Below are 12,163 nucleotides of genomic sequence, written 5' to 3' on the forward strand. Positions count from 1 at the left end.
CGCAAGCACAAGGACCCAAGTTTGATCCCCGGTACCAAAAAAAAAAAAAATAAGCTTGGTGATGAGGAAGTCAATTGAATACATTGAAATTGATCTAAGCAATAGGCCACTTCACATGTTCTTCCCATTCATTGGCCCAAGCCTTCGGGGGGTGACACATGTTTGTACAAATTCTTGTTCATGCAATCCATTCACAGTGACATAGCACTAATGAGCTTTTCTTATTGATGAGCAAAACCTGCAGGGTAGCTCTGCACATCACATTTTTGTTTTTAGAATTTTGTTTTCCTCAGAAAACTTGATACTTGTACTCTTTGCTCAGTCTAGTAAAATTGCTATAAAGAAGTAAGAAATTGGGGCCGGGGATTTAGCTCAGTGGTTTCACCACCTGCTGTGCAAGCGCAAGGACCCGAGTTCAATCCCCAGTACCAAAAAAAAAAAAGAAGAAATTGAAAGTTTCACATTCCTCTTGCTTTCATATTAAGAAGGCATAAAGTGATCAAAATGCCAGGATAACAAACTCATTACAAATTTCTTGATTTCATATTTCTTACTCTAGAGGATGTTGCCCAAGTTTATGTTCACAGTCAAAAGGAAACTAATTCAAAGTCGGTTTTGTTTTTCTGCTTCAACAAAGGAACTTGTCAGCTTTGAGCTCAAATCTGAAAATAAGGAAGTGTGCCCTCTCCCCAAACCTATAAATTCCTAGCTATGACTGGTAACAAATGACTTGAGTGCCATTTTTAAAGGACAATGAGCACTTGCCAGCTGCAAAGAGGAACCAAAAGGCACGCTTGGAAATTTGGGTACCTACCAAGTGTTCGCAGCAAGACAAACTGCATCCCCAGCGCAAAAGGTCTCTCTTCATCTTCCACAGACCTACAACGCGGGGAAAGAAAGACGGGTTTTTATTACATACAGCCCTGAGAAAACAGATGCCAACTTGAGCTTGCTTTATGCAGAGCCTGTGACTAAAGGGACACAGTGCCATAATATTTAATTCACTAGAATTTACTAACATCAGCCAAACGAGGTTGGGAATGGCTAAATCACAAAATAGAGATCTCCTTGGTGAAGATACCAAAAACAATTCAATGTATTCTAATTGCTTCTATGTAAATACTAGTGGAAGGTCAAAGGCTCTTTGTTGGAGAGGCAGAAGCAGCTTTAATTGGGTCTTCAAAATCTGTTTCTAATAATTCATAACATTTTGTCTTAAAAAGTGCATTCTCTTTCTCTATTTGCCTGAACTTTCCAGAAAGGTAGATGTGTCCATGGAAATCACTCCCATAATTCCTATAGGTCGAAAAAGGTAAAAACAAAAACAAAGCATATATCCACAAACTGTATTTAAAAAATCAAGTCAAAAGTCACAGAAAGAATAAACTCCTCCCAACCACATTTTTCCTTTTCCTAATATTTATGACTGAAGTAATTCCTATATGGCAGAAAGATTGGAGCCTATTGATTTTTCAATTAGCAGAGATTACAGGACTCCTTTTCTGAGATTTGGGGTTAGAAGTCACTTGCCATATCTGAACACTATAAAGTGAGTGGCCCTTCTGTGGATTATTTAGCATCTCTCATAGAACCAAAGTGTAAAGCACTAGGTTATTAAGTGAGTAAAATTATTAATGGTTTGCACAGCTTCTTAAGTGGTGAGCAGGGCACAGCCGTGTGTACCTGTAGCCCAGCTACTTGGGAGGCCAAGGGGGAGGATCACTGAGCCCAGGGATTTGAGGCTGGCCTGGGCAACCTAACGACACCCCACCCAAGACAAACAAAACAATGAAGTGCCTTATCCTAGAGCTCTTGGTATACAGTGGAAAATTTCCAAGGACCCCTACCCTTGTTGTCTTTCCCCCCAAATCCTTCATGTTTCCCAGCAATCTGCCCGATTGTACACAGTCGTCACATGCTTCCTGCCAGGCGCCATCACTGTGAGGTTTCAAGGAGCCAGAGAGAAGTAAGGCTCACTCACTTCCTCACACCCTCACTGCACAAACCCTGGTCCCTAAGGCCATGTTGTATAAGCTGATGGGCTTTACCACTGCCCCTGAAACCTTTGCTGCAAACACCAGCACAGTGATCTGAATATGGCAGCAATGACATCTTTTTTTTTTGGTACCAGGAATCGAACTCAGGACCTTGCACTTGTGAGGCAGGCAGTGGCACTACTGAGCTAAATCCCCGGCCCAGCACTGACATCTTTAATAGAACAAAAGGAGCTGCCATGTCCTTCCATGAATAAGAAACCCAAACAGGTTAATATAATACAGCAAAGAAAGCACAGCCTGAGTAAGTAAAAAAAAAAAAAAAAAAAAAAAATCACATTTCCCAGTCTGCCTTTCTCTTGATCCAGCTCCAAAATTTTAGACGAGAGTAAAATGAATGAATGCAGCACCATGAAACGAGGGCACAGCATAAATAGTCACAGATCCTGGAGGCTCGGTACTAGCCATCCTCGAGGCTGGAGATAATGGCTTCTGCAGTGTGCATGATCCAGCAACTTGGCCAAATTACTTCCTGCCCTCCTCTGGGCTCCAGCTTCTCAGAGCTCACACAGAGATGGTCTCCAACTCCTAAAGACCAACCTTGTTGGGCACAGACTTCAGGAACAGAAAGGACCCAAATGATGTTTCACTGAACAACAGGACCAGAACCCAACCGAAGAAAGTTCTACAACATGAAAAGTCACAGTCGTCCCTTCCCTTCCTGACCCTTCCCTTCCTGACGCTGCTCATACCATCACTTCCCAGAAGCCACTGCTGATCTCACCTGAGCGTGACTATGATGGCTGATGGCTGGGCGCACGCTGTGATGAAGGTGACTATGAACAGAAACACTAAGAAGGGGATGAGCGTATTGCAGGTCCGTTTGCACTTCCCCGACACGGCATAGCCATTTTCATTGAGATACGTCTTGACTATAACCACGCGGAGCTGGCTGCGCTGTCCCACGGTTGGGGGAGTGATCACTTGTCGGCTCTGGACGCAGGTGCATTCGGTATAATTCCGAATCTAAGTGGCAAAATAAGTACAGCCAATCGAAAGCAAAATGTGGCACAGGAATACCAAGAGAAATTAAAGATGCTCTAAAATAATTGTAGTATTTTAAATGCAAAAATTTTACTAAACACTTCACCCTCACTAATGACAGGAAAGGGTCAAAGTGTGTGTCCCACAGTACCAAAATCTGCTGGTCAAAATGGTTTAAACTGCAATTTTTCTGAGGAGCACTCAGTACTTCTATAGTATTCACCTACCGTATGCTCATTTGGGGTCATAAATGTATTATGCTTTGATCTCCACAGAACTCTTGGGCTGGCCAGTTCAGTCCTCAGCAACATGAACTCCCCTCTGAGTTTTCTGTGTTCACCACAGTACTCTGCACAATCCCGCTTTCCAAGTACTTGGCTCAATCCTACTCTCCAAAGTACTAACACCACCCTGCACACACAGTAGGTCTTAAAGTTAATGTCTAGTAAACAAATCAGAACGCAAGCATGATGGATGGCTTCAGTACCATTGGCTGCTCCAGCTTCACTGCCATTGTTATTACCTGGTGGCCTCTGCCCTACAGATGCATAATGACCCCACCCCATGGATGTAATGTAAGTGTGGCCGCTGCCCTGTGCTACTCGCGAACACTATTCAGTGCAGCTGTCTGGAAACGCTGCTGAGCCCCAAACCACTTGTTCGCTTTTTCCAACAAATTATCCATGACTCACTACTGCTCTACCAAGTGTTGTCTGAAGGGACTGATGATACAGAAGAGCAAAAGACACCAAATCTTTTCAGTTAACTACCAAAATTCCCACTGAAAACAAATGCAAAAGTGAAAAATGAAACTTTATTTGGCATCACCTCCACAATATCAAAACAAGTTAGCCAAAGCTGTGGTAGCTGATGCACTGTCATGGCCTAGGCCATTGCTTATGGCTGAATGGAAACTGACTGAGCTGAGGCCCTCTGAGAGCAGCAGCTCGAACAGGTGTGAGGCTGGGCCCTGTTTCACCATCTCTGTGAGGGTTCAAAGAACAAGCACTGTGCCCCCGAGCACAAGGCCAACCCCCAGGAAGAACTCTCACCCTGAGCCAGGATGGTCTCACACACAGAAATTCGACCATTAGGTGCCGGGAATTAGCGACAGGAATTCTCAATTTATCACTCTAGTTTCAATCTCAGAATCAAACACAGCATCTCTAAAACTTTCAAACAGTGGTCTCACAACCTGTCACCGGCACTGAACAAGCAGATGCATATTAACCTTTTAATTAAAGACAATCTATTCTTATGCAAAGAATTAAACTCGGCTCAGGGAAGGGAATTCTCAAAATAGCCTATTCTTGAATTGACAGAAATATCTTTACGCTGCAAGTTTTAAATAAAGCTTGACGTGAACTTCCAGTTTGTGAAAAAATGGCCACTGCTGATCTTTCCAGACTCCTACCAGGGTAGGCGCTTTCCTAGTCTCTCCTATCAGCACCAACTGTAGTCACCCTGACCTTCAAATCCATTACAAGGTCCCTGTCAGAGGATCAAATGGAAAAGCTGGAGCCCAACCTTCTCAAGTTTCACTGAGTTGGCTCGATAAGTAAAATAGAACAGGGCTGAAATGGAACCAAATCTCTACACATGCATCATTTTTTGTCAGCCCTGGTAAAAAATGATAGCACTGTGTAACTGTCTTTCTGCTAGGCATCTGTCAGAGGTACTGGGTCCTTGAAAAGGGGGACTGAAATCATGGTGGTTGCATATGAATTCACGCACATTCTTGCCATAGGATACTGGATTAAAAACAGAAGAGGAATTTAGGAAGTATACTCACCCCAGTGCTAAGATTGCCACTATTAATACAGCCAGCCAGACAAGGGTTAAAGTACGTAATCCCATCGGACCCGCACACAGGCTCATATTCGTGTATTTTACAACCGCAATTAACATTGCAACTTCCTGTCAGATTCCTGTGGGGCATGGTCAGAGAAGGTCTGAGAGAGAAAAGAAGAAAGTTGTGAGCAGCATACATTAAAAATGAAGCTAAGAGGAATATTCTTGCTATTTAGTGATTTGTCCATTTTAGAGAAGATATTCACACTAACCAAAGCTATGTACCATAAAGTAGCTACCCTCACTGTTATTTTTATAACTTCACACCAAAACATAAAGAAAGATGTTTCAGATTGAATACTTCTTTACCAAATTCTCTGCTCCACCCCAATTTTACCCTCTACTTGAATGCTATGGACCTAGTCTTACATCTGGGCTCAACAACTCTAAGCCCATATAACTCCTCCTTCTTCTCTCTAAAACATGAGCACTTGGCTCTATGTCTTAGCAAATCTGAACCACAATTTATTTTATTTTGCCTAATTTTATTTATTTTTGCTGGCACAGGATTGAACCCAGAACCTCACATGTGTTAATCATGCACCCTACCACTCAGCTACACCCCCTAACCCTAGTTTACTTGTTAATTAACATATAATTTACAAATGTATGAGGTATAACATGATGCTTCAATACATGTATATCTTGTGTAATGATTGAATCAGAATAATTCACTTTAAACATTATCCATCTCTTGAAGTGTGAAATAGAGAAAATACTTGTCAGTACCACACCAATAACACCATTGTGAGCACATAAGAAGGTGATGAGGGATCACAATCAAATGTGGTGCTTTTTGTTTTCCCATGAGGTCATGGCGCCCGATGCAAAGAAATGGTACAACATGGAAATGTCTAAGAAAATCAACTGAGCCAACAGTTACAAAAAGGAAGAAAGGTAAGAAAGGATACAGGCTTGGGGAGAAAAGCAAGAAGTGGCAGTGAAGAACAGAGGCTGGCAGGCACCCGGGTGCACCCACAGAAGAATGGAAGTCACACCATGATATTCATAATCATGACTCCATTGATTTCATCACTATGTCACCATTTTTTTTGGTACTGGGAATCGAACCCAGTACCTTTAGCTTGCGAGGCAGGCCACAGAACCACTGAGCTAAATCCCAGGCCTACCTTTTTTTTTTTTTAAGGCAGAGTCTCACCATGTGGTTCAGGCTGGTCTTGAACTCATTATAAAGCTCAGACTGGCCTCAAACTTGCAGTGATCCTCCTGCCTCATCCTCCTAAGTGCTGGGATCACAGGTGTGTGCCATCACACTGAGTTGTGCCACCATTTTTATACATCACATAGAATACTACCCAAAGCTAAAAGTAGATCATTCATCCATCCATTAATAATCCATCCATTCAACAACTATTTTGCAATGTCTGTTAATGCACCAGGACTTATCTTTAATGACTGTTAGTACCACTTATCCAGTAGCACAGCTCATCCCAACCACACATGTTCACCTACAAAGTGTTGCTATACAACAGCAACAGATTCCAAGTGTCCGTCCTTTAAGAACATGTCCACTTAAGGGAAGGAACCTAAGGAAAACATCAGCAGGTGCTCAAAACACATTGAAGGAGAAAGCTTTCCTGAGTTCAGGAAACATGGGCACAGTCTCAGGGCACCCTTGGTTCTGTGTGCTTTTCTCATGAGGTCATGGTGTCTGATACAAAGAAAGGATAACTAATAGGAAAAGCCTGAAGAAAATTAATTCAGGCAACAAATACAAATAGCAATGAAAGGAAGTGGGCGTTCATGAAAAGTCACTAGGGGCAAGGTGATTGTGGAACAAAAAGAAAGCTGCTGACATGGTTCGTCTTTTACATTGTGCTGATTTAAAAATAAATCTTTTTTACAAGAATATATCTTCTTTGCTCATCATCAATTTTCCAGAAAACAGATTAGAGGCTAATAAGTGTGCAAGTGTTTAAACCTGAATAAGACTAAGCAATCTCTCCGTGGCCGGAAATGAACCCACGATGGGAACCTCAAGTACACAAGGGCTACTTACCATACACTACACTTACTGTAGTGCAAAGGGATCGGGTACCATTGTATAACAAATGGAAGGCAAGGCAGCCTTCCAAATGAGATGTTCTTGGTAACTCACGAATCAATGTGAGATTAATGTCACACAAGGCATAGGGGCTCACAAGCAAACACTTTGTAAGTGCATGTTCTAAACTACTAGCCTTAGAGTCACAAATAGCATTTTTTTTTGGTACCAGCGATCGAAATCAGGACCTTGAGCTTGCGAAGCAAGCGGCCAAACCACGGAGCTAAATCCCCGGCCCCACAAATAGTATCTTACTACAAAAATTGTAGAATTATAGAGCTAGAGAGATAAAAGGGATCTCTGATTAGTTAGTAAACTCACTAATTTTAAAGAACAGGAAACTATGAAATGTATACTAATATGTCCTCAGTCACTGAGGCCTAAAGAAAACCAGCCTTGGGCAGATGAAAAAAAAAAAGAGAAAAAGAGTGAAAGAGAAAAAGGTAACAATCAATTAAGTATCAATGTTTATTCAAATTGGTATTAAATAACAAGAATGTTGTTTAATATACATTTTCTAAAGTATTTCTGCCATTGGACCATTACAGCTGGGTATGTAAGAACACAGCTGCCCACAAAACAAACACCATGCACCTGCAATTGTGCCCCATCATCCTACACCAAGACCTAAAAACCACTTGGATTTCTCCATCTACCACACTTCTCCTGGTTTCTATAAGTCAAGAAGTAGTTCCTCACCCTCCTTGCTGCCTTCCCTTAAGTTTCTCTGTATTAAAAGATATGGGAAGCAGGAATCCATGCATACTCTGCTAAAGTTACATGGATTAGAGGAATATGATTCACACATCAAAAAAATCCTCACACTAATAAACTAGAAAAAATTTCTTTCTCATGATTTCTTAATCTTTATCAACTTACCTCAGTCCTCAAGAAAACTTTAATTACAGTATTTTTTTCCTCCAACTCCATTTAAGTTCTTAGCTTCATATTTAAATCTCCATGGCTATATAGAGCTATGCAACATCTGGTTTATAATCACCATTATCATCCTCATAATTTTCATTATCATTTAAAACTAACATTAGCAAAGCCCTATTTTTACTCCATGGGTTATACAGAGATCTCTACATGTTACCTCATTCATTCCTCATGAGAATTATAATTATTATTGCTGCTCCAATGAGGAAATTGAAGATTTGAGAGAGTACATACTGCCCTAACACACTCAGCCAGTAAGAGTGTGACACTTCGATCAGTGGTCTCACGCTCCATCACCTGGACAGAGCAAGCAGATGCATATCAACCTTTTAATTAAAGCAGCCACCTACAATCTATTCTTATGCAAAGAATTAAACCAGGCCCAAAAGAGAATGTGTAGGATATGCAAACCTCTTCCCATACTTTTCTAGCACTCAGCTTTCAGCAATGCTAAGCAGTAGATTTGGAAAGACCTGGATCCAATTCCAACTCCAGAATTCACAAAGAACTGTGAACCTTAGATTTTACATTTGTAAAACAGAGATTGAAATGTCTGTGTCACACAGTTGTTGGGAGGATTTGATGAACAATCGTTTGTCCAATGTCCAGCACTGTGACTCGGACATATCAGGTGCTAAGGTACAGATGTGTTCTCTTTATCTACAGCTGGCTGATGTACTAACTGATGACAGTAACACAGTCACAAACAAGAATAGTACAAAAGCCCTTCATTATGTTTTTCTTGTCAGAAAAGAAAAAGTATTTAATTTACTCCTACACAGAACAAGGAGGAAAAACCTAGATTCAGGCCTTGGGGCTCCTGAAATAAAAAGGTTTATTATATTTAAAGAGAGATTAGGTACTTTTCCAGATTTCATGCTAATTTGTTCAGATCTCAATTATAAAATTTAAAACTCAATAGAAAAAATTTTATTCATATTTCATTTTCTCTTCATGTTCTTCAAAAGAAGTAAGCCAATTTTTGTTTCTGTCTCCGAACTGAGCCAAAAATTAAATAGAATCAGACTCAGCTAGAAATATAACTTATAAAGCTAAGTTTATTAATAAAAGTAGGCACAGGGGCCGGAGATTTAGCTCAGTGTTTCTGCCACCTGCCTTGCAAGCACAAGGACCAGAGTTCGATCCCCGGTACCAAAAGAAATAAATAGATAAAAGTAGGCCGGATAATAAAAAAAACACATGTAAAATTCTTCAAGCAAACATTTTTCCTCTAAATTTCAGCAATTTCTTTTAAAATAGGTATTATATATAATAAAAATTCCTAATATCTATAATAAGTCAAATTTTTAAATGGCGCCAAAAGATTTAAAATAATAAAAAAAAAAACTTAAATAGATTAAGCATTCCGTGAGATGGGTGGTAAAGGAAATTGGGAGTGCTCTGGCTGGAAATTCTGGTCATCTGAGAGGGCTGATCCACTCTCTCAGTGTGGTGCATGACGAAGACCAGGGGTGGTATCAAGGAAGATGAAAGGCCTTGTGAGAGCAGGAGGCCAAGGAGAGAATTCACAGCTGTGCCAGTGTACCTTCCGAACACCACGGGGCAAACCCATACTCAGAGAAGAAACCCACAACTCTGAGATTCTGGAGCTGGCTGAGACTTGGTGGATTACCCTGTCCAGCTCATTGCCATTTCCTGTCATTTGGTAGCTCAAACAATCACCTCTGGCAAGTTTCTGATCCAGTAGCTGAAGCTGCAAAACCCAAAGATGATATAAAGATGATATAATAGATTTTACTTTAAGTTCAAAGACATGACACTTGATAAATGAGAGATAATAAAGTTAGAACTATTAAATGATTTATCAAGACATAGTACTGGCTAGAAATATTGTACATGGACATCAGATCTAACTCAACTTTTAGAAATTATTTGAAGACAAGCTAGAGTGAGGGACGATAACTTTATTGCATAATGTATTTATAGAAGAACACTAAAGCCCCAGTTTTCATACTAAATGACACCTCTTTTGTCCACAAGATGAGTAGGGCATACCTGTGCTAAACACAATTCAGCAGCCAAACAGGGAAAGGTCAACCACATTTCCTAATTAAAATTCCAGAGAAATTGTGGGTTCTGGGAGTATAACCGCTTGAGTTGGAAATGAACCACGATATTAACCATAATTCTTAGGAGCTTTCATAATGAAATCATCAGATTCTCAAAATTGAAGTATCCTTTTTAATTTTTATTTTACTGTGGTTAGAACACTTAATATTACATCTACTCAATTGTTTTTGTAAGGAGATTGAACCTAGGGTCCTCTTGTATGCTAAGCACACCCTCTACTGCTGACTCCAGGTTCAATGCTAGGTTCTAGACATTAATTACTGTGCAGGACTAAAACTTTATGTCTCTTCATTAGTAATTTCCCATTTCCCTTTCCCCAGAAGCTGGCAACCAGCATTCTACTCCTTGAGTCTATGAATTTGACTACTTTAGACACCTCATGTAAATGGAATCAGGCAGCAAGTGTCTTTCTGTGACTGGCTTTTCCACTTAACATAATATTCTCAAGGTTCATCTCTGTTGTTGCATACTGCAGAGTTCCTTTCTTAAGGCCGAATAGTGTCCTACTGTATCTGTGTGTGCATATGTATCCTGTGCTTTTTACCCATGCTTCTGCTCATCTGTCCTGGACATTTAGGTCATTTCCACATGTTGCTATCAAATCTGAATTCTTTAAGGGAACCACGAATAACACATTGGGTTCACTCCATGAAAAGAAAGCATCTCTATTGGGTCTTCCAGAAAATTCATTCTCCTAATACATCCCAATCCCATGCCAGGCAGTTAGGTGGCTTATGGGTGCTCAATACAGAATCAGTCATTAAATCCTGTAAGGTGAGAAAAGTCACGACGAAGCTGAACCTGGAGCCCCTCACACAAACTTTAAGGAACAGGTAAGCTAATATATTGTGCTTCCTTTGTGTTATTTTTCTTCTTTCAGAATAGTTCAATGATCAAAAACACGGCACTCAGAATCACAGGGATCCAAGTTCAAATTCTAGAGCTCAGCCACTTTTGAGCTGTATGACTTCAAGCAAGTTTTCAAGCAATTTTTTTCTTTCTCTTTATTTTACAAATGAGAAAAATATCACTAAACACATATCAATTGCTATTTATAAGTGATCCCATTCTACCTTCTCTATAATCCTAAGAAACAGGTACTATTGTTAAGCTTACCAAAGGTCAAAGAAACCGAGTCACAAAGGGCTGGAGGTGTAGCTCAGTGGCAAAGGACTTGGCTAGCATGCTCTAGACACTGGGTTCAAACCCCAGCACTATCAAAGAAAAAAGGAAAAGAAAAGAAATTGGGGCACAGAGAAGGTAAAGAACTTGCCATGTACTTTATCCAATCCTCCCATCAATTCAACGATATAGATTCTATCAGTACCTACATCTGAAAAATGTAGGAACCCCACACAGAAAAGCTAAATAATCTGCCTCTGCTCACACAGCTCATAGTGGCAAGGCCAAGATGAAACTCGGTCCTGGATGATTAGAGAGCCACAAAGCCAATGCAGCAGTGATGCACAGCACGTATCCCCGTGCCTGTCGCTCAGATGTCTGGAACACTAGAAAACAGTGTGGCACTGGGAGAAACAGACTCCTCTACAGCTGGATTAGTAAAAAGGTGGTGTGGGCATAAAAGCACATGCCTGTTTGAAATACACAGAGTAAAACAGCACCTCACTGTGGTGTTCAGAAAACCACAAACTGATGTAGATAATCAAGGTGTGATTTAGTCCTGCTCCTTATTAATGGATGCCTTTGGGCAAGTCACTTAATCTCTAAGCTTTAGTTTCAGTCACTGAAATGTGATAACAATACATACATGGGAGTGGTGTTGTAAGCTTTACACATAAAAGTCACACATGACTTTTGTAACCATCCCTGAGCCAAACTGATAGCTAACAAAGATTTCCTCTTCACTTCCATTCCCTTCATTGACTTTATAGGAGAAAAAAATACCAACACACAAGCCTTAAAATCATGCAGAACAGAAACAGATTTTACTAGGCAGGCAACCACATACCACTGAGCAGGTTGTACACTGTTGAAAAGAATCCAGCCAGGAAAGAAAACCTAAAATGTAGTCCACACCCTATGTAGAGAAAGGATCCCATTTTTCTTCACACTGTAAAAGTGGCAGGCCTGTGTGGTAGCACCACTGAAAATTGTTTATACTAATTCATTCTCGAACTGTCTTCCAAGAAGTAGTTGGGGAGCCAGAGAAATTCTCCAT

The 12,163-nt window shown here is 40.5% G+C and overlaps 1 protein-coding gene across 2 annotated transcripts in view; it reads right to left on the minus strand.

The window, feature by feature from the left end:
* The window catches only part of Slco5a1 (solute carrier organic anion transporter family member 5A1), a 139,946-nt gene that overhangs the window by 9,139 nt on the left and 118,644 nt on the right, over positions 1–12,163 (minus strand). For both annotated transcript variants that reach the window (XM_004842069.3, XM_004842068.3), the window contains 3 exons: positions 4,831–4,990; positions 2,779–3,020; positions 815–879 (listed from right to left, as the gene is read on the minus strand). In XM_004842069.3, the coding sequence (XP_004842126.1) occupies positions 815–879; positions 2,779–3,020; positions 4,831–4,990 (467 nt within the window). The remainder of the gene's footprint in view (positions 1–814; positions 880–2,778; positions 3,021–4,830; positions 4,991–12,163) is intronic.

This window comes from Heterocephalus glaber, unplaced genomic scaffold, assembly GCF_053883595.1.
Source record: "Heterocephalus glaber isolate CG9 unplaced genomic scaffold, H.glaber_assembly_v1.0 deba00001553, whole genome shotgun sequence".
Taxonomy (NCBI): Eukaryota; Metazoa; Chordata; class Mammalia; order Rodentia; family Bathyergidae; genus Heterocephalus; species Heterocephalus glaber.